General features: G+C 45.6%; 1 protein-coding gene across 1 annotated transcript in view; it reads right to left on the bottom strand.

The window, feature by feature from the left end:
• The window catches only part of LOC140729345 (arf-GAP with coiled-coil, ANK repeat and PH domain-containing protein 2-like), a 61,137-nt gene extending 46,604 nt beyond the window's left edge, over nt 1-14,533 (bottom strand). Inside the window, exons 1-4 of the mRNA XM_073048991.1 lie at nt 14,512-14,533; nt 8,831-8,905; nt 1,852-1,964; nt 909-960 (exon numbers count right to left, since the gene is read on the bottom strand). Of these exons, the coding sequence (XP_072905092.1) occupies nt 909-960; nt 1,852-1,964; nt 8,831-8,863 (198 nt within the window). The 5' untranslated portion in view covers nt 8,864-8,905; nt 14,512-14,533. The remainder of the gene's footprint in view (nt 1-908; nt 961-1,851; nt 1,965-8,830; nt 8,906-14,511) is intronic.
• Nucleotides 14,534-20,366: the final 5,833 nt, after the last annotated feature.

Here is a 20,366-nt window from a genome sequence, read left to right on the forward strand (position 1 = left end):
ACAAGATGGTAAGAGATGGTGAGATTTGAACTTACGGAGTTCAGTGTAGATAGCTGAATGTCGTCAACTGGTAAACAAGCCAAGCAGAATATGTGGCACTGTCTCCCTACTTTGTGTTTGGCCTTACTCTGACGTGAGGGAGGCCGTATACAGAGAAGCCAAGTGTGGAAGGGGTGCTGGGACCCCCTTCCCATTGATTGGAAGATACTCGTGGCAGGGGTTCGCCAAAGAGGTTACCTCGCCGTGCTTGGTCTCACCAATGTAGAGAGCTTGTTCTACATAGATTGCCCACCTTCTGCCCATATTATGAGGGGGGCTATACTTTGAAACCTCCAAGAGGACCACAACTTTGTCATGTTTTGGAGGCTTAAATGACCCGGAGAGCTGCGTTGGCTGGAGTCAGGGCCTTGTGCTTTGGCTCTCGGTAGGGTCACCCGTGCCAAACAGGTCAAAGGGTAGAGGTCAGACTAAGAGTGGTCCACTGGACCTCCAGGTTCAGGGGTTCAGCTCAGGGCCAACAACCCTGACTGGCAAAACAAAACAGTTATGGAAACAGCAGTGAAGAATCCTTCTACATCTGAATGTGACAGTATTCCTGAGTCTCCAGCTGGGACGTGCACGAGTGACAGTAGTGAAAACCGAGAGGAAGCTACTGACACGATGAAGGAAATGCTGAGCACCACCAGAGATGGAGGACCTTCATTTGCTGCTCTAAACACGAGTGGTGTATCGGGCAGTCAGTAAGTACACTTTGAAAATGCTTCACCGGCTGTGGAGTGCTTCTGGAAGCCTGAGGCTGCTGAAGGTGTTATAAATCCCTCTCCCCTTTGTTCACAGAGCTTCAAGCCGAGAAGCATCTCCTTCAAATTTACTGAAAATCAGAAACTCCACCTTCCTTACTGTCTCACCTTTAACTTTTTCTGGTACACCAGCTGATTGTTCTGGATGGAAAACCACCGTCTGTGAACAGAGAAGTCATCAGTGAGATCAGAACAATGAAGACAGGAACTAAATACCCGGCAGCTCAGGAAAAGCAGGATTTTATCAAGAGCAGTGGGCCATCAGAGTGGGCAGCCCATGTCTCTCTCCACTCAATGGGGCCACACCTCCCCCACCATCTAAGCTAATCGACACAGACCACTAGAAACAAAAACTATAGCACAGGAAGGCCATGAAATGTAAACTATGTAACAGACTCTGTGGGGCAGCACAGTACCAGCAACCCAGGTTCAATTCCCACCGCTGCCTCGAAGGAGTTTGTACGATCTCCCCATGACCGCGTGGGATTCCTCCCACAGGCCAAAGACGTACCGGGTGGTGGAGTTAATTGGTCATTGTAAATTGTCCTGTGATTAGGAAAGGGTCAAATCGGGGTTTCTGGGCAGCGCGGCTTGAAGGGCTGGAAGGGCCGATTTCACGCTCTATCTCAATAAATAAACAAATAAAACAAACCATTTACTCTACTCCCATACCCTGTTCACTCACTTCATTATCTTTCTATATATAAATGCAAGCGATGAAGGGTCTTGGCCTGAAACGCTGACTCTCTGGAGATGCTGCCTGGCCAGCTGGGATTTGTGTGCGTTGCTGCACAACTCATTCCCACAGCACTGCTGTCCTCATCCATCACAGATATTCCCTTTGTCCTACAGACTTTTTTCTGATTTCCTTCTAACAAAGCTGGTGGTAAAAACTTGGGGATAAGGCTCTTGCCCATCAGGCCACGGTTGTGAGGAAGGACCTTCCCCAGACTAGAGAGCTGGACCGAGGACCCGACGGACTTGGACCGAGAAGCAGTATGGGACTGCAGTATGCACATCTTTCACAAGAGGTAAAGGATGATTACAGCACCTGTTCCATGTTTTAAAGGCATTGCTCGCTCGTTTGTACAGGTAACCCTCCATTACAACACCGTTCGGGGCCTCCATGTTAAACTCCATCAATGAATCATCATAAATCACATCCTGTGGAAGGTAAAAATTTTAATTAAACCAGAACACTTTAGCTGGTACCATCCCCACAACCATTTGACACAGTAGCCTAGCGGCTGGTACAATGCTTTACGGTGTCATCTCTAAGTTTCGGTTTCACTTCCTGTTGCTCCCTGCAAGGAGTTTGTACGCTCTACCCGTGACCGTGTGGGTTTCCTCCCACAGTCCAAAGACGTCCGGGCTAGGGTTAGTAAATTGTGAGCATGCTACGTTGGTGCTGGAAGTGGGCCGGTGTTTGCGGGCTCGGACCGTTTCGGTCACTGATGCAGAATGACGCATTTCACAATATGTTTCAGTGACTCGAGGTACATCAGACAAATAAAGTTAATCCTTCAAAATAAATTCAGCACGGGCACTTACACCACTGCAATCACAGGACTGTTTCATTTGACATATCACGGTCACCTCAAGCATCCCTGTAATTAATCTTCTGTTGTTGGTTCTTCTCTGAACCTGTAAATAGTGTCTGCGAGGGAGCATTGACAGTCGAAAGGGGCAGAGACTCTAGTTGTCCTGTTTTTCAATGGCCAAGTCTAGCCCATAAACTCAAACATCATCAGTGATTATTGTCCCCCTGATGCCCTCGCTCCTGGTGTGTGAACTCCACCTCAGCAATATGCAGTGGGGCAGCATTATGGAAGGGGGAGGAAGAGGGAGGAGGGGACAGCAATATGGAGGGGAGAGGGAGGGAGGAGGGAGGGTAGTAATATGGAGGGGGGGAAGGAAGAGGGAGAGATAGCAATATGGAGGAAGGGAGTGGGAGGAAAGGAGTGAGGGAAAACCCACTTGCCTGTTGAATCTCAGTGTGACGTTTGTGTTAAATACAAAGTACAGGAAGAAATGGCCGCGTATCAAACAGCAGCACAGCGTGTAATCTTCAGAAGGGAAGACACGATCCAGTTAAAAAAAGGCAGAAAATGGAAGAGTTCATGGGTTCATAAGCAATGAGTACCATGTGATAATAATCATTAAAATCAAGCAGAAATGGCTGGCTACATCAGAAAGATAGATGAGATCCACTGCATATCAAGTTGTATACTGAGTGGATTTTGAAACAAATGGAATAGCCAATGATGCTGAGTGAAGTTAGGATGGCGCTAAGCGGCAACTCCCTTGCTTGCATCTTCGGAAACAGCTCTATTTCCATCTTTAATATCTTTATTTTTTCCTTTCAGGGTTCTTCTGAAGACCCTGACCTGGAGTTACACGCTGGCTTCGGTTCTTTGTGGGAATGGGACCCGCTCTCAGGGTTTCAGGTCTGGCTGCTGTTCGGCACACAAGGATTCAGCCTGAGAGTCCAGCTTGGATCCGGAAGCCTAAGATCTCCGTGCTCTGGAGACGGGCGGATCGAGGGTCGGTGTCACGGCAGGAGACTCATGTGTCATTGGGGCAGTTGAAAAATCTACAGCTGTGGGCCCGAAGACCCGGAACCTTTGCAATTTTCAGGCACAGAGCTCGAGGAAAGCCAAGTAACAGACTTCTAACATTGTAAACCAGTGAATTGTTATGTCTCCCCCCCCCCGGTGAAAAATAGAGACACCCCCTTCTCCCTTATTAGGGAGAGAGAACCTGTGATATGTCGAATGTCAGGTGAAACGCGGTCTTTGGGGTAACTGCAAGTCTGTGTCTTTACTGTTGCTTTGCTCACACTTGAGTGCTCGGTGGTGGGTACTGATGCTTCTTTTTGCCGGTGGGGGGGGGGGTATTGTTACTTGCTGCCATTTACGCAAAGGAGAGAGGGGCATTGGGGGGATTTTGCTGTTCTTATATTTAACTGTCGTTCATTCTTTGGGGTACGTCTCTGTTTTTGTGGATGTTTGTGAAGTAAAAGCATTTCAGGATGTATATTGTATACATTTCTCTGACATCAAATTGGACCTTTGAAATTTGAAATTTTGAAGTGAGTGCCAATTTTGCTGAGTGCATTGGGTTTAAATGCATACAGTTTGCACCAAAGCTCCAACAAAATCAGCTGAAATGAGCTTTTCTGATATTGTGAAAGTAGAACATTCAGAACTAAAACTATTGTTGACTGCAGAGTGTTTCAGCTTTCTTTTAGGAAGAGGATGGTGTCCATTTCAGTGCACATGGTTGAATTGAAGAGGTTGTCCAAGATTGTTATTTCAGTGATGGGCTTAATGATTCACCGAGGGATTGTTTATCTTGTGGACTCTGATAAGAAAGCATTCAAAAACAGCTCTTAACTGAACACAGCTTACATTTCAAAGAACAGTTGAAATAGCTGTATCAATGGAAACAGCAATTGAGTGGCATTCAAGATCGAAAGTGAGCATGAACAAAATTGCTAATTCTAAACAGAAACCAGCCTGGCCAAACAAATTGTGCTACTGTTGTCGCAGGGGTTCACATACAATGTAGTTTAAGGGTTGAAACTTGTGGAAAATGCAGCAAAGTAGGGCACATACATGTGCATATCAGGCAGACAAAAAATAAATGGACTGCACAGGGAAGAGAAAAAGATAAAAAGTCAAGTTGCAGTTTCTAAAAGAGAACTAATCTGCATGCTATTGATGAAAAATATGACAATGATGAGAGCGACACAGGATTGTGTAGCCTTGAGATTTACAATGTGAAAACTAACAATTGACAAGGAATATGGCTTCCACCAGAAGTGAATGACAAACTAATTAAAATGGAATTGGACACTGACTCAGCAGTTTCAGTTATTCAAATATACTAAACTGAAGCCTGCAGATATCCAACTAAGTACTTATACTGTTGAAAAGTTAACTCCTGTGGGAACGACATTCGTAACAGTGAAATACAACAAACAACAAGCCACATTGAGCCTGTATTTTGTCAAAACAGGAGGGACCAGCATTGTGAGGTTGTGATTGGCTGAGACAACTACAACTTGATTGGAGATCCATCCACCATTTGCATGCCTCATCCCCTGCAATGGCATCAACTGAAAGTGAATTAAGAGAGGTGCTGGACAATGGCACAGCAGTCTTCAAGGATGGCATTGGATTACTCAGACATATCAAGGGTTAAATAGTCTTAAGGGTAAATGCACACCCAAGTTTTGCAAAGCCCTTAGACCACCCAAAATAAAGTAGCCAGTGGACTAGATCGCATGGAGGCTGAAGGAATTCTTTCCAAGGTTGAGTGGCAATGTCAGGATCCCAGCAGCCAAGAAAAATGTGTCTGTCAGGATCTGGGGTCACCATCAGCCCAGTACTGAAAGTAGATCAATGTGCTTTGCCAAGGATAGAGGATTTCTTTGCAAACGTTTCTAGAGGGAAACATTTCAGCAAAGTGGACTTGGCTGAGGCCTACCTACAGATAGAGATGGAAGAAGAGTCAAAGTGCTTCTCTTCATAAACACTCACTATAATAGACATATTTTTTGAAGTAGCATCTGCACCAGCACTCTGGCACCAAGTGACGGACCTGTGGTGCAAGGCTGCCCAGGCACTTGGTATTACCTGCATGACATCATTGTTACCGGTAAGGATGACAAGATATTTCTCCAAAATATAAGGACAATGTTGAAGAACTTAGAAGCTAATGGGCTCAGAGCATGATGCGGTAAGCGTAAATTCCCCAAACCAGTATCACTTACTGTGGTCACACCACTGGCGCACAGAATTGCACAAGTGTGCTGAGAAAATTCAAGCAGTGGTGAATGCCCCAAAGGACGTGTCACAGCTGCAGTCCTTTTTAGGATTGTCAATGACTGTTACAGGTTCCTGCACTGTGCTCCAGCCCTTGAACTCATTACTGCAGATCGGGAAGAAATGACAAAGCGGCGTGAGGTACCTTTCACAAAGGTAAAGGAAATAGTGACATCGGACACAGTACTGACACGTTATGATCCACGTCATCCAGTGAAGCTCGCCTGTGATCCCCCACTTTATGTCATAGGTGCAGTCACGTTCCATGTTCTGAGTGATGGAAGTGAACCCCCATAGGCCTTTGCATCACCTTCCCTTATCACTGCAGAGAAAAATTATGCACAGATTGACAGAGAGGCTCGAGTCTGGTTTGGAGTGTAGAATGTTTCAACCAGTACCTGTATGAGAGAGAGTTTACACTCATTACTGATCATTAACCACTAGTGTCCATTCTCAATCCACGAAGGGTTATTCCACTAACATCAGCAGCCATGGGCTCTGCTTCTTGGAGGACACAATTACAAGATTGATTTCAGGACAACTAATCATGGAAATGCTGATGGATTGTCCCGTTTACCCTTGGGAAAGGAAATATCTGAAAAATTTACAAAAGAGGACATTCATCTTGACATATTCTCCCTAATGCAAATCGAAAGTCTCTCTTTTACGGCAGAGATGATCCAAAGGGAGATCAGAAAAGACCCCACATGCTCTCAGGTCTCCACGGCAACCCAAAGTGGCTGGAATGTGCAACAGAAATCCCAATTCCCTCAGTTTTGCTAGCTCAGTTGAACACACTACACTGACACTGAATCAGAGGCTCATCTATTGCCTCCTTACATATCTCAATGCAACACCCTCTACAGCCAACAACTCACCAGCCATGCTTTTCCTGGGTCACCCTCAAACCCAGTCACGCCTGCATCTCCTCAAACCCAGTCTCAGAAGTTGTTTGCAGGACAAACAGCTGAGACAAACTGAGGGCTCTACAAACAAGGAGGTTTGACGTTTCACTCCTGGACAAGCAGTCCTGCTGAGGGACTACATACATGATCAAAAGTGGGTACTCAACAAGATTAAAGACAGAACAGGACCCCTCTCCTACACAGTGGAGATGGCACATCGATAAGCTCAGGAGAACAGAGTAAATTGTTGGAGAAGAAAGGTGTCCAGGGCTGTCGGAACCACTTCCTGCAGTCCCAGAGTCGACTCCTACAACCTCCACGGAGGAAGCCCTAGATCCTGAGGTTGTTTCACAGCCACAAGTCTCACCTGCCAAGCAGAATGACTCCCCCCTATGTAATGATAAATAGTGTAATTATGTATGACTTGCATACCTAAGGGAGCTAGGGCTTTACTCTCTGGAGAGGAGGAGGATGAGAGGAGACATGATAGATGTGTACAAGATATTAAGAGGAATAGATAGGGTGGACAGCCAGCACCTCTTCCCCCGGGCACCACTGCTCAGTACAAGAGGACATGGCTTTAAGGTAAGGGGAGGGAAGTTCAAGGGGGATATTAGAGGAAGGTTTTTTACTCAGAGAGTGGTTGGTGCGTGGAATGCACTGCCTGAGTCAATGGTGGAGGCAGATACACTAGTGAAATTTAAGAGACTACTAGACAGGTATATGGAGGAATTTAAGGTGGGGGGTTATAAGGGAGGCAGGGTTTAAGGGTCGGCATAACATTGTGGGCCAAAGGGCCTGTAATGTGCTGTACTATTCTATTTTCTAATTACACTACCATGTGATACGTGTTGCCTCGTTTAAAATAAAACATGAAGTAAATCTCACATCTCTTAACTCCCTTGTTTTTCTTTCAATTAATTTTACGTTTTGGAGTTAGGAAACATAAACACAGAAGAGCTCTGTATTTTGGTCCCATTACTGAGGGATCTGCAGAACGGGAACGGAACGAGATTCCTTCCCACTGGGTAAATGTAGGGTTGCCCAGAATGACAACTCCAGCTTTATGGAGGTAGCCCAGTTCAAGGCTTTGGTGAGAAGTACAAATGGAAAAAGCTTCTGAAAGCCCACCCCTAGTGGTGGAAACGGGTAAGGCTGGCCAACAGGGCTCTGGGGAAGCAGTATAGACCAAGTTAGAGCCAACCGTACCACCAGCTTCAGACAGTGATGGAGACGGGACGTCATCGATGGCCTGTGCTTCACTTAGAATGGACGAAAGTATCGGGGGAAGACAGAGGTAAGTCTTGTTACACATAGGGTGGGGGTACATGGAACACCCTGCCAGGGGTGGAAGTAGAGGTTGATATGCTAGGGGCATTTAAGAAATTATTAGATGGGCACATGTATGAAAGAAAAATGGAGTGTTATGTCGGAGGGAAGGGTTAGATTTATCTTAGAGTAGTTTAAAAGGTCACAACATTGTAGGCCAAAGGGCCTGTACTGTGTTGTAGAATTTCCTATTCTGTGTTCTAAACCATCCACCAAGAGGACTTCAATCTTGTCGTGGTTTGGAGGCTTGCATGCCTCAATGACCCAGAGAGCGTTGTTGGCTGGAGTCAGGGCTTTATGCTTTGACTCTTGGTAGGGTCACCCATACCAAACCGGTCAAAGGGTAGAGGTCAGACTAAAAGTGACCCACTGGTCCTTCAGGTTCAGGGGTTCAAGTGGGCAAATAAAAATGACAGAAACAACAATGAAGAATCCTTCTACACCTGAGTGTGACAGTATATGGCCAGGAATAGACGGAGATGGATGACCTGCATCGTTGCCCTAAATGCCAGCAGTAACCATTCTAACCCCTTGGAATGTGGGAGGACTGAAGCACCCAGAACAAACCTATGTGGTCACAGACAGAATGTACAAGCTCCTTCCAGACGGCGTTGGGAATTGAACCCTGATCGCTGGCGCCATAACAGTGTTACGCTAACCGCTATGCTACCATGGTAACCCTTATGTATAGGTCAGTATTTCTCTGCATTTCTTCCATTGTGGAGGCAGTGTGTGATAGGACAACGCAGATAACCTTTCCTCTGTATTCAGCTGCTGTTGGCCTCGTCCTGGGAGTGTGTGATAGGACGTTCGAAAAGGAGCTTTTTATTGTACCTAACTGGTGCTGTCACTACTTGCAAAAGTTTGGTGGGTCAGCAAGAAGGAAGAGTTTGTCCCGTGCTCGTTTCCCTGGTTGGCCTGTGTTGACAGTGAGCCCTAGTATAATTGCGTGGTTGCTGAGTCTCACCTTCTGCTTGATGACAGTGTGCCGCTGCTCCATATCCCGCTTATCCCTCGCCGAATTCAACTCCTGATGATGCAACTGGAAAGAAATACAACAGGGTCAATGCAAGGAACGTTTTGTGCCCCTTCCTCTCACATCGTGCAACATGGGTTCGTGCTGGAATTCGGGTTTCCATCATCTGACACATTGTTGGTTTTGGAGGCATGTGAGAGCTACGTTGGCTGGAGTCAGGGCTTTACGCTTTAGATCTTGGGAGGGTCACGCATGCCAAACAGGTCAAGGGGTAGAAACCAGACTAAGAGTGGTCCAGCAGTCCTCCAGGTTACGGGGGTTCAGTTCAGGGCTAACAAAATTGTTACAGAAACAGCAGTAAAGTATCCTTCTACATCTGAGTGTGATGATATCCCTGAGTCTCCACCCGGAACTTGCATGACTGACGGTAGTGAAAACGGAGAGGAAGTTACTGACACTTTGTAGAAGTTTTGAGAAGATGAAGGTGAAGATATGGTCCAGGCAAGGAGTGTTTACAGGTAGTAAGCAGTCAACCCAGGCAAGAGAAGCTTTTGAAGAGCTTAGTTCTCCTTTACACAGCAGGAGACCGGAGCTATTTAGCATATCAAGACAAGACAAGGACACAAATGAAGGCTTCTAGGGTGGCACTTACTATTCGTCAGTTTTTAAAACTCATTCTGAATTATAATTGGACTTTAATGTGTGGTTGAATTGGCTATGAACACCTGTATTATCATAGTGTGATTGTGGTGGGGTATAGATATGTCTCTACCAAAGGAGGTGTGAGGTGCTCCTTCCCTCCACTAGCCTGCAGGTCACCTTGGGCAAGGTGTAACACCTGCTTAGAACCCCCTCCCTACCACAACCACACCCCCCCACCTCTGGAATAAGGGTCACGTGAAGCCACGGGAGCAGGTGGTGGATGGTCATATGAGCAGCCGGTGCAGATCACCAGTCCTGGTTATGTGACCATTGACGTCAGGCAGACAGTCTCTGAAGAGTGTGGATAATGGCTGGGGTCACCCGTCTTGTAAAGAAGAAGGCAATTGCAAACCACTTCTGTAGAAAAATATTGCCAAGAACTATCGTGGTCATGAGACGTGATTGCCTATGTCATACAACATGGCACAAAATGAACAAACGATAGTGATTGATTATGCAAATAAAAAATTTGAACAATTAGTCAATATCTGTATCCAATGAGTCAAATTCAGTATAAAATTTGCATTCCTTTGTTCAGACTTCACAACAGGGGGTGACAGTAACCAGGCTGTCCTCACTTTTTTATTATTTGTGTTTTTGCACTATTTTTAATTTAACAATTTAATATACATAATATCCTTACTGTAATTGATTTGCTTTATTTTTTTTATTCTATATTATCATGTATTGCACTGAGTTAACAAATTTCACGACATATGCCAGTGCTATTAAACCTGATTCTGACTCCGATGACAACTTCTTTGCTTAGTTTGAACCTGCCTTGGCAACTCCTGCTCGTGGATATTGCCAGAAGCACGAGTAGCTGATCATTCTGCGCAGGTTGTGTGAGCTGACCACACGCACCCCATAATTCCAGTACCTAGGCACATGGACGTGTGAGGGCAGCTGCCGTTTCAGATCACAGTAATGCAGAAGTTTTACAGCCAGTGCTTGTGGGCTGGTGAATCCCCTAGAGCAGGGAAGACACTCAGCGTCTACTGAAAAGGTGCACATTGCTTGTTTGACATCAGATGTGCAAAGTTTTATTGGCATTCATGCGAGAGCCTGGGGAGGTCTTCAATTTGGAGGCAAGCTTCAGCTTCAAGAGCCTGGCATTATCTCGGGCTCTAATGAGAGACTCCAAGACATTTTCGCTGCTGATAGCCCCTGTCCTTCTCACCTTGCTGCTGATGTCCTCAACTGCATCTCCCTAGAACAACCTTTGTTATGCCATGGACCCCTACCATTAACCGAGCGGGCAGTAGACCCCCAAGTTGGGAATCCCTGCCCTAGAACAGGTGCGCTCTTCAACACTCCCACCTCAGTCAATCCAAAGTCTCGTACCAGTGACAGAGTTACAACAGCAGACAGATCCTTGTTCTCACCTAAGTCCTTTTCATTTCTTAATCTGATTTTATTTAGAAATAAGATGGTTTTCTTAATCTGATCTGAACAGAATCAGAATCAGGTTTATTATCACAGACATCTTATTTGGCACACCTGTATACCTGCTCGTTAATGCAAATATCTAATCGGCCAATCACGTGGCAACAACTCAGTTCACAAAAATCATTCAGACACAGTTAAGAGGGTTTAGTTCTTCTTGAGATTGGACAACATTTATTGAGGCTGCAGGGTCCAGGCCTGTGTATACATTTCGTATGGGTTCCTGTCCATGTTTGGGTTGAAGGAGATGCGATGGCAGATATTCTTCCCAAGCAATTACTTAAAGTTAAGGATGGAAACGTAGTGGTGCCTTTGCATAAGGGGGGAGATGGAAACCATAATTAAAAACTCGATTCAATCACGGTGGCAACAAAGTTGGGATAAGGACAAGAAAGGAGGTAATTTATATAAAATTCAGAGGATGGTGGTAACTCAACTGGGACATGGGTATGAAAGTACGGAAGAAATTATAGCACGCATGGACATACTAGGTTGAATAACTCCTTGTTCAGAATTAATATGCATGATACGGGTATTTGTAGGGTGTGCACGTGTCAAGGAACAATACAGCATAAGTTTGAATGCTGTTCCTGTGAGGTACAAAGGAAACATCTAAATTGAGATCTTTGGAACAGACATGGTTTGATATTGAAAGTTTGTTAGAATATAACTGCCATCTTATTATATTATATTATTGTGTATTCGACTTTCTGAAAAGCTTTGGACTTTTTGATATGGTTTGAGTTCTTTTCGAGAGGGAGGGATTTAGTAGGTGTACTTCCTGTCTCTTTGCTCTGCACTCCAACTCAGTAGGTGGCGCTAATTCACCTCATGCTGGTCTGCCAAATGCCATTAAACTTTACAAGAGAAAGAAATTCAGACCAACCATCAGAATGGGGAAGGAAAGTGGCTTTGACCGTGGAATGCTTGTTGGTGCCAGTCAGGGTGGTTTGAGTATCTCAGAAACTGCTGATCTCCTGGGATTTTCATACACAGCAGTCTCTAGAGTTTAGGGAGAATGGAGTGAGACACAAAAAGAAAACGTCCAGTAAGTGGCAGCTCTGTGCCTGAGGACAGGAGGTAACTAATAAAGAGGTCACTGAGTGTATATCGTTTCTTTTTGTTTTGTGGCAGCAGTAGTGTGCAACATATAAAAATATCACTATAAGTTAAATATGAAGTGTAAAAAAGTAGTGCAGTAAGAGAGCAAAACAGTGAGCTGGTGTTTGTAGGTTCACGGACCGTTTGGAAATCTGATGGCAGAGGGGTGAAGCTGTTCCTAAAACATTCAGCGTGTGCCTTCAGGCCCTATACCCTCTCCCTGATGGTGGTGATGAGAAGAGGGTCGTGGGTGGTGGGGGTCTTTAATGATGAATACTGGCTTTTGAAAATGTCCTGGATGGTAGGGAGGCTGGTGCCCATGAAGGAGGCACGATCGCCTTTCCATAATTCTTTTAATGTTCCAGTTAATGTTAATGTTGCTGCTCATCCCTATTGGGTCTTGAACCGAGACACTTGCTGGACGATTCCAGCGGCAGTTCAGAACTATGGAGTCACCGATGCACAGGACTGGGTAAGGATGGTAGGTTTCCTCTCTTAAAGATTAACTTTATTTGTAACTTGTCTAACAAAATATCAAAACATTCAGTGCAATGCACCTTCTACATCAACAACCAACACTGTCTGAGTATGTGCTGGGGGCAGCCCGCAAGTGTTGCCACCTTTCAGGCGCCAACAGAGCATGCCCACATCTCACTAACGCTAACCTGTATGTCGTTGGAATGTGGGAGGAAACCAGAGCACTGGGTGGAAACCCACGCAGTTATAGAGATAATGTACATGTCTCTTGTAGGCAGTGGTCGGAACCGAACCTTGACTGGTGATCGCTGGCTCGATAAAGCAAAGTGTTAATCGCTATACTGCCACGTTATCCCTTACTTCTCATTCTTCTGAACGCAAGGGAGTACAAGCCTGGTTTCCTTCATCTCCCGTATACAACCGGACCACCTTCTCAGCAAGTAATTCCAAACAGGATTCCCACCGCTGCCTGTAAGGAGTTTGTATGTTCCCCCCTTGGGTTTCCTCCCACCGTCCAGAGACATTCCAGTTCCTAGGTCAATTGGTCATTGTAAGTTTTCCCGTGATTAGGCTCGGGTGAAATTGGGGAGTGCTGGGCGGTGCAGCTTGAAGGCCTATTCCGTGCTCTATCTCACTATAAAAATAAAGGATCGGATTTGTATTTGTGTTTGGGATTATCAATCATAGGCTCCAGATTTAGGATTGATTAATGGCCTGCCCGTTGAGTGACGTCAGTCTTCGAAAGGAGCAACAGATTTTTCTCCTCCAAGGCCAATTATGGTTGGCTTCAACAATCCCATGCCAGCTTGTGGCGAGAGACACACGAACACAGAATATTTTTCACCACTTCCTGCTAAAACCCATGCAACCAATCCTGCCTTACACAAATCTTTGGCAAATTGCCTCACGTTGATTAGATTCAGAGTACTGGCACATTGACGTCTTCAGGATATTACTACACTCCCATGCATTGACTTACCACCCATGCACTCTCCCCACAGCTGTGGCTGCAACACTTGCAACCTCACACAGATGCTCTCGCATCCACAGTTCTTGCAGGCATTCATAGTAGAGCAAGAAATGCAACAGAATCAATGAACAACTGCACACAAGTAACCAGTGTGCAAACTGTGTAAATGCAAAAAAATAAATAGGTAAAATAAATAATAGTGAGTACGTGAGTTGTAGAGTCCGAGACGGTGAGTCTGTCGGATGTGGAATCAGTTCAGTGTTGAGCTGAGTGACATTATCCACACTGGTTCAGGAGCCTGGTGGTTGAAGAGCAATGACTCTTTCAGAATCAGCAATCCTCCAATTTAACCCTAGCCTAATCACGGGACAATTTACAATGACGAATTAACCAACTTTGGACTGTGGGAGGAAACCAGAGCACCCAGAGGAAACCCATGTAGCCACGGGAGACTGTACAAACTCCTTACAGGTAACGGCGGGGATTGAACCCGGGTCACCTGCATTGTAAAGCGTCGTGCTAACCACTATGCTACTGTGCTACCCCTAACTAATACAATAGAAGAAAATCAATGAAGAACTACATACAAAGACTGACAAACAAGCAACATGCAAAAAAGGACAATTTGTGCAAATACAAAGCAATTAATCTTAATAAACAAATAAAATATTATTGAGAACACAAGCTCCTTGAAAAGGAGTCCATTGATTGTGGAATCCATCTGCTCTGCTGAACATTGCTTGAATTTCCTGTTTGGACATCAAATTCTCAGTGTCAGTAGTCTTTCACTTGATAATTATGTAATATCACAAAGCCACGACTATATGCACATGCAGACTTGCAGATACAAAAACAGACTTAAATGCACACCATATACACTGACGTTAAAGAAGTTCACACATATTCCCAATACATATTTGAGCATTTGCAGTGTACATGAAACAGAAATCTTATATGTCTACAAATACTGCCTGACCTCCCGAGTATTTCCAGCATTTCCTGTTTCTATTTCAGGTTTCCAGGTCTGCAGATTTTTGATGTTCACTCCTTATACTTCTCTGTATACATACAAACACTCATGTGCACAGCAACAATACGGGCAGTGCTATCTACCTTGAATCTACAAGCTGTGTTTTAGGGATCGCATAGTCAGAGAATGACATCACAGATCAAGGTCACAGCTGCCTCCTGACATCAAAACAGGAAGAGGTAACTTACTGGGAGGTTGCAATAAGCAGGAGGAGAATCGAAGGAAGTAATTGAAAAGAGCAACTGACTGTCACTAGTAATCCACACAAAATGCTGGAGGAGCTCAGCAGGCCAGGCAGCATCTATGGTAAAGAGTACGCAGCCAACATTTCGGGCCAAGAGCGTTCATCGGGACTGGAAAAGGGAGATGAGAAGAAGGTGGGGGAGGGGAGGCAGATAGTTGAAACGGGGAGGTGGAAGGGGATGAAGTAAAGAGCTGGGAAGTTCATTGGTGAAAGAGATAAAGGGCTGGGGAAGGGGGAAATCTGATCAGAAAGGACAGAAGGCCACGGAAGAAAGGGAATGAGTAGGAGGAGCACCAGAGGGAGGTGATGGGCAGGTAAGTAGATAAAGTGAGAGAGGGAAATGGGACCAGGGAATGGAGAATGGTAAAGGGAGAGTGGGGGAAGCAGATACCGGAAGTTCAAGATATCGATGGTCATGCCATCAGGTTGGAGGCTGCCCAGACAGAATATGAGGTACAAAAAAGCTGGATGAACTCAGCAGGTCAGGCAGCATCCATTGAAATGAGCAGTCAACGGATGCTGCCCGACCTGCTGAGTTCATCCAGCTTTTTTGTACGTCTTGATTTGACCACAGCATCTGCAGTGTACTTTGTGTTTAGACTATGAGGTGTTGCTCCTCCAACCTGAGTGTGGCCTCATCATGGCAGTAGAGGAGGCCATGGACCAACATGTCGAAATGGGAATGGGAAGTAAAATTGAAGTAGGTGGCCACAGGGAGTTCCCGCTTTTTCTGGTGGATTGAGAGTAAGTGCCCAGTGAAGCGGTCTCCCAATCTATGTCTGGTCCCACTGACATACAGGAGGCCACACCAGGAGCACCAGGTACAGTAGATGACCCAACAGACTCACAGGTGAAGCGTCCCCTCACCTGGAAGGACACTTGGGGCCCTGAATGGTATTGAGGGAGGAGGTGTAGGGGCAGGTGTGGCACTTTCAGGGATGACTGTCTATAGGACCAGATCCCTGCTTAATTAATGACTCGTTAAAGGTGGCCCTCTTGTCTGCTAAGTTGCAACCAACAACAACACTGTTTTCCACAATGATTATTGGCCAGACTTGTTACCTCAGTCTGGGAAATCAGACTCCAAGATCCAAGGTTCAAGTTTATTTGTCATGTCTACAGACAGTGAACAGGATGTGTTAGTTAGTGTTAGGAACGATCAGTAGCATCATGGCTAGCACAGTGCTCACCACCAACCCACGTTCAATTCCCATAAGGTGTTTGTACATTCTCCCTATGACTGTGTGAGTTTCCATTGGGTGCTCTGGATTCCTCTCACATAAAGAGGATCCTAATTGGACATGAGGTGTAATTGGGCAATGTTGGGCTAATTGAGCAGTGTTGGGTTAATTGGGCGTGAGGTGTAATTGGGCAGTGTTGGGTTAATTGGACATGAGGTGTAATTGGGCAGTGTTGGGTTAATTGGACCTGAGGTGTAATTGGGCAGTGTTGGGTTAATTGGGTGTGAGGTGTAATTGGGCAGTGTTGGGTTAATTGGGCGTGAGGTGTAATTGGGCAGTGTTGGGTTAATTGGACGTTAGGTGTAATTGGGCAGTGTTGGGTTAATTGGGCGTGAGGTGTAATTGGGCAGTGTTGGGTTAATTGGACGTTAGGTGTAATTGGGCAGTGTTGGGTTAATTGGACGTGAGGTGTAATTGGGCAGTGTTGGGTTAATTGGGCGTGAGGTGTAATTGGGCAGTGTTGGGTTAATTGGACGTGAGGTGTAATTGGGCAGTGTTGGGTTAATTGGACGTGAGGTGTAATTGGGCAGTGTTGGGTTAATTGGACGTGAGGTGTAATTGGGCAGTGTTGGGTTAATTGGACATGTGGTGTAATTGGGCAGTGTTGGGTTAATTGGGCATGAGGTGTAATTGGGCAGTGTTGGGTTAATTGGACATGTGGTGTAATTGGGCAGTGTTGGGTTAATTGGGCGTGAGGTGTAATTGGGCAGTGTTGGGTTAATTGGGCGTGAGGTGTAATTGGGCAGTGTTGGGTTAATTGGGCGTGAGGTGTAATTGGGTTTTGCCCCCTCCCCCCACCTCCCCCACCCAATCTCATCTACCGCCTGCCAGCTTGAGCTTCTTCCCCTCCAACCACAGTCTTATTCTGGCTTCTCTCTCACTTCCTTTCAAGTCCTGATGAAGAGTCTCGGCCCTAAACATGACTGCTCGTTAGCCTCCACAGAAGCTGCCTGACTGCTGAGCTCGTCCAGTATTTTGTATGTGTGTGTTGCTCGGATTTCCAACGTCTGCAGAAACTCTTGATTTTGTTGTAGTAATGTTGGCAGAAGGATTCAGTTAGCTACAGCACTGCCCTTTGTTTTAGGGAAGGTCAGAAGGATCTCCTGTGTTCACTTGGGAGGGTAGACTGGACCTTTGGAGGACTATCCTGACACTGCTCTTTTTTAACTGCCTGTTACGCTGCTGGTGTTTAGGGCAGCAAGAAAGACCCTCCATCTCTGTCTGTCCGTACTGTCTCACTCAGATGTAGAAGAATCCTTCACTGCTGTTTCCAATATTGTTTTACCAGTCAGGGTTAATAGCCCTGAGCTGCACCCCCGAACCTGGAGGTCCAGTGGACCACTCTTAGTCTGACCTCTACCCTTTGATCTGTTTGGCACGGGTGACCCTACCGAGAGCCAAAGCACAAAGTCCTGACTCCAGCCAACGCAGCTCTCTGGGTGATTGAGGCATGCAGGTTTGAGGCATTGAGGCACGCAGGTTTGTGGCATTGAGGCATGAGGCATTGAGGCATGCAGGTTTGAGGCATTGAGGCACGCAGGTTTGTGGTCCTCGTGGAGGCGGGTTCACTGATTATTTATAGAGTCCTACAGCACTGTCTAGACTGGCCACAGCATCCTCCTGGCTAGTTCCACTTGTCTGAGTTTGGCCCATAACCCTCCAAGCTCCACTCCTCCACCCCACCTATCCAAGCGATGAATTTCACTGCATGTTTCAATGTACATTAATGGAAAATCCTACACATAGCAGTGGATCTGGCCTACTTCTTCACAGGCAAAGCCCTCCCCACCATTGAACACATCTACATGGAGGAAAGCAGCATCCATCATCGGGACCCCCACCACCCAGGCCAGGTTCTCTTCTCACTGTTGCCACAAGGAAGCCCCAGAACTCACACCACAAGGTTCAAGAACAATTACTACTCCTCAACCATCAGGCTCCTAAACCAAAATGGATAACTTAAATTCATTTGCCCCATCATTGAAGTGTTCCCACAACATTCTTTCAAGGACTTTTCATCTTGTGTTCTTGATATTTATTGGTTATTTCTTTATTGTTATTATTTCTTTCTTTTTGTTCTTGCACAGTCTTTTACAGACCGGTTGAACACCCAAGTTGGTGTGGTCTTTCATTGATTCTATTATAGTTATTATTCTATTATGGATTTATTGAGTATGGCCACAATAAAATGAATCTCAGGGTGTGTTTGGTGATATATATGTACTTTGATAATAAATTTACTTTGAATGTGATAAATAAATCTGAACCTGAACCTGTAATTGTACCCACCTCAACCACTTCCTCTGGCAGCTTTTTTCAGATACTCAACACCCTCTGTGTGCAGAAGTTACCTCTCAGGTCTCTTTTCAATTTCTCCCTTCTTGCATTCTCTAGTTTTGGACTCCCCAACCCTGGGGAAAAACAGTGACCTTATCCATATCCCTGATGATTTTATGAAGTTCTGTGAGTCCCCACTCATTCTCCAGCACTTAGAGAATAAAGGTCCAGCATGGCCAACTCTCCCTCTAGCTGAGACCCGCTAGGCAGCGTCCTTGTAAACCTCTTCCTGTACCCTCCCCGGCTTGACAACATCTTTCCCTATCACAGGGTGATCAAACTGTACACAATAGCCCACATGTTATCCAAGGAACAATCTGTATAACTGTAACATAACGTTCCTACTACTAAACTCAGTGCCCTAACTGATGTTAAACACCCTCTTCACCACTCTGCCTATTTGTGCCGGCAGTTTCAGTGAACTCTACACTCATACTCCCAAGTCCACAATTCTTCTCAGTGCCCTGCCATCACTGTATAGGTCCTATCTGGTTTGATTGCCCAGAATGCATCACCCCACACTTCCCTCAGTTGAAATTCATTTGCCATTCCTCAGCCCAGCTTTCTAACTGATCAAGATCACTTTGTAATTCATTGTGACCTACTTCAGGACCCTTAAACTTAGTATCATCAGCAAACTTATTAATTGTCCCACGGACACTCAGATCCAAATCATTTACATAAATAATGACTAACAGAGGTCCCGACACTGAACCCTGGGGCACCCACTAATCACAGGCCTCCCTTCAGAGAATCAACCTTCAATAATCACCCTCTGCTTCTTATCACTGAGTCAATTCTGAATCTGCCTCGCTAGCTCCCACTGAATCCCATGTGACCGAACTTTCCAGATCAACCTGCCATGTGGGACCTTGTCAAAGGCCTATGGTCTATAGCTGATTTCTATCTATCTACGTACCCATTTATTTATTCATCTTTCCATCTATGCATCATGGACATTAACTCTCACCGCCTCCATGACATACTGGTCAAACCTTCAGTAACAGACTCATTCCACCGAGATGCACTGCTGAACGCCACAGGAGATCTTTTCTCCCTATGGCTATAAGACTCTACAACTCCTCCTCCTTACATATATAAGTATATGGTTTCATTGTACATCTGTATTTTGCACTATTACCTTTTAATGCACATTTTGTATTTTTTCGTACCTCAATGCTCACATTTTGTATTTTAAGGTTTATATTTCTGACTGAGCAACCTTGCAACAACTTCCTTCAGGATAAATGGAGTTTTGTCTTAGCTTATCTATCTTTTTACCTACTTATGTATGTGCTGATCTATCTTTTTATTATTTAAAGATCGAGCGTGGCACAGGCACGTCTATCCCAACGACCCACGCTGCCCAGCAACCCACCTAACTCGAGTAAATTGTCACAGGACAATCTACAGTGACCGATTAACCTATTAACCAGTACGTCTTTGGAGTGTGGGAGGAAACTGGAGCACCTGGAGGAAACCCACGCACTCACGGGAAGGACGTACAAAGTTTTTACAGAGAGCGTTGGAATTGAACTGCGAACTCCAACACGTTGAGCTGTATTAGTGTCATGCTTACCGCTACACTACCGCGGCACCCCTCCTATTCCCATTGGCACAAATACGGGTGTGCACAATGGCATCACGGGCGAATTGCTTAGTACTGACACCAGGAACACCACCCTGAATCTTTCTGTTCATCTCCCTGGGCCTGGGGCTTGAACTGCCAGCCAGACAGTTAGGGAATACGCAAGCATTTCACACACAGAACGACAGTGAACTCATACTGACCCCGATTCCGTTCTGGAGTTGGCTATTCCAGATTCGCAGGCATGAAGATTCAATCCTGCTCTTTGTCATTGACGGGTTAATTTGGAACCCGTTCCCGATACTCAACCCTGCTCTTTGCCCTGCTCCAAGAAGTCCAGAGTCCCTGAAACCAGAGTATCCTGTTGTGTCAAAGAGCCGGTGCTGTATTG

The sequence above is a fragment of the Hemitrygon akajei genome, chromosome 6 (genome assembly GCF_048418815.1).
Source record: "Hemitrygon akajei chromosome 6, sHemAka1.3, whole genome shotgun sequence".
NCBI lineage: Eukaryota > Metazoa > Chordata > Chondrichthyes > Myliobatiformes > Dasyatidae > Hemitrygon > Hemitrygon akajei.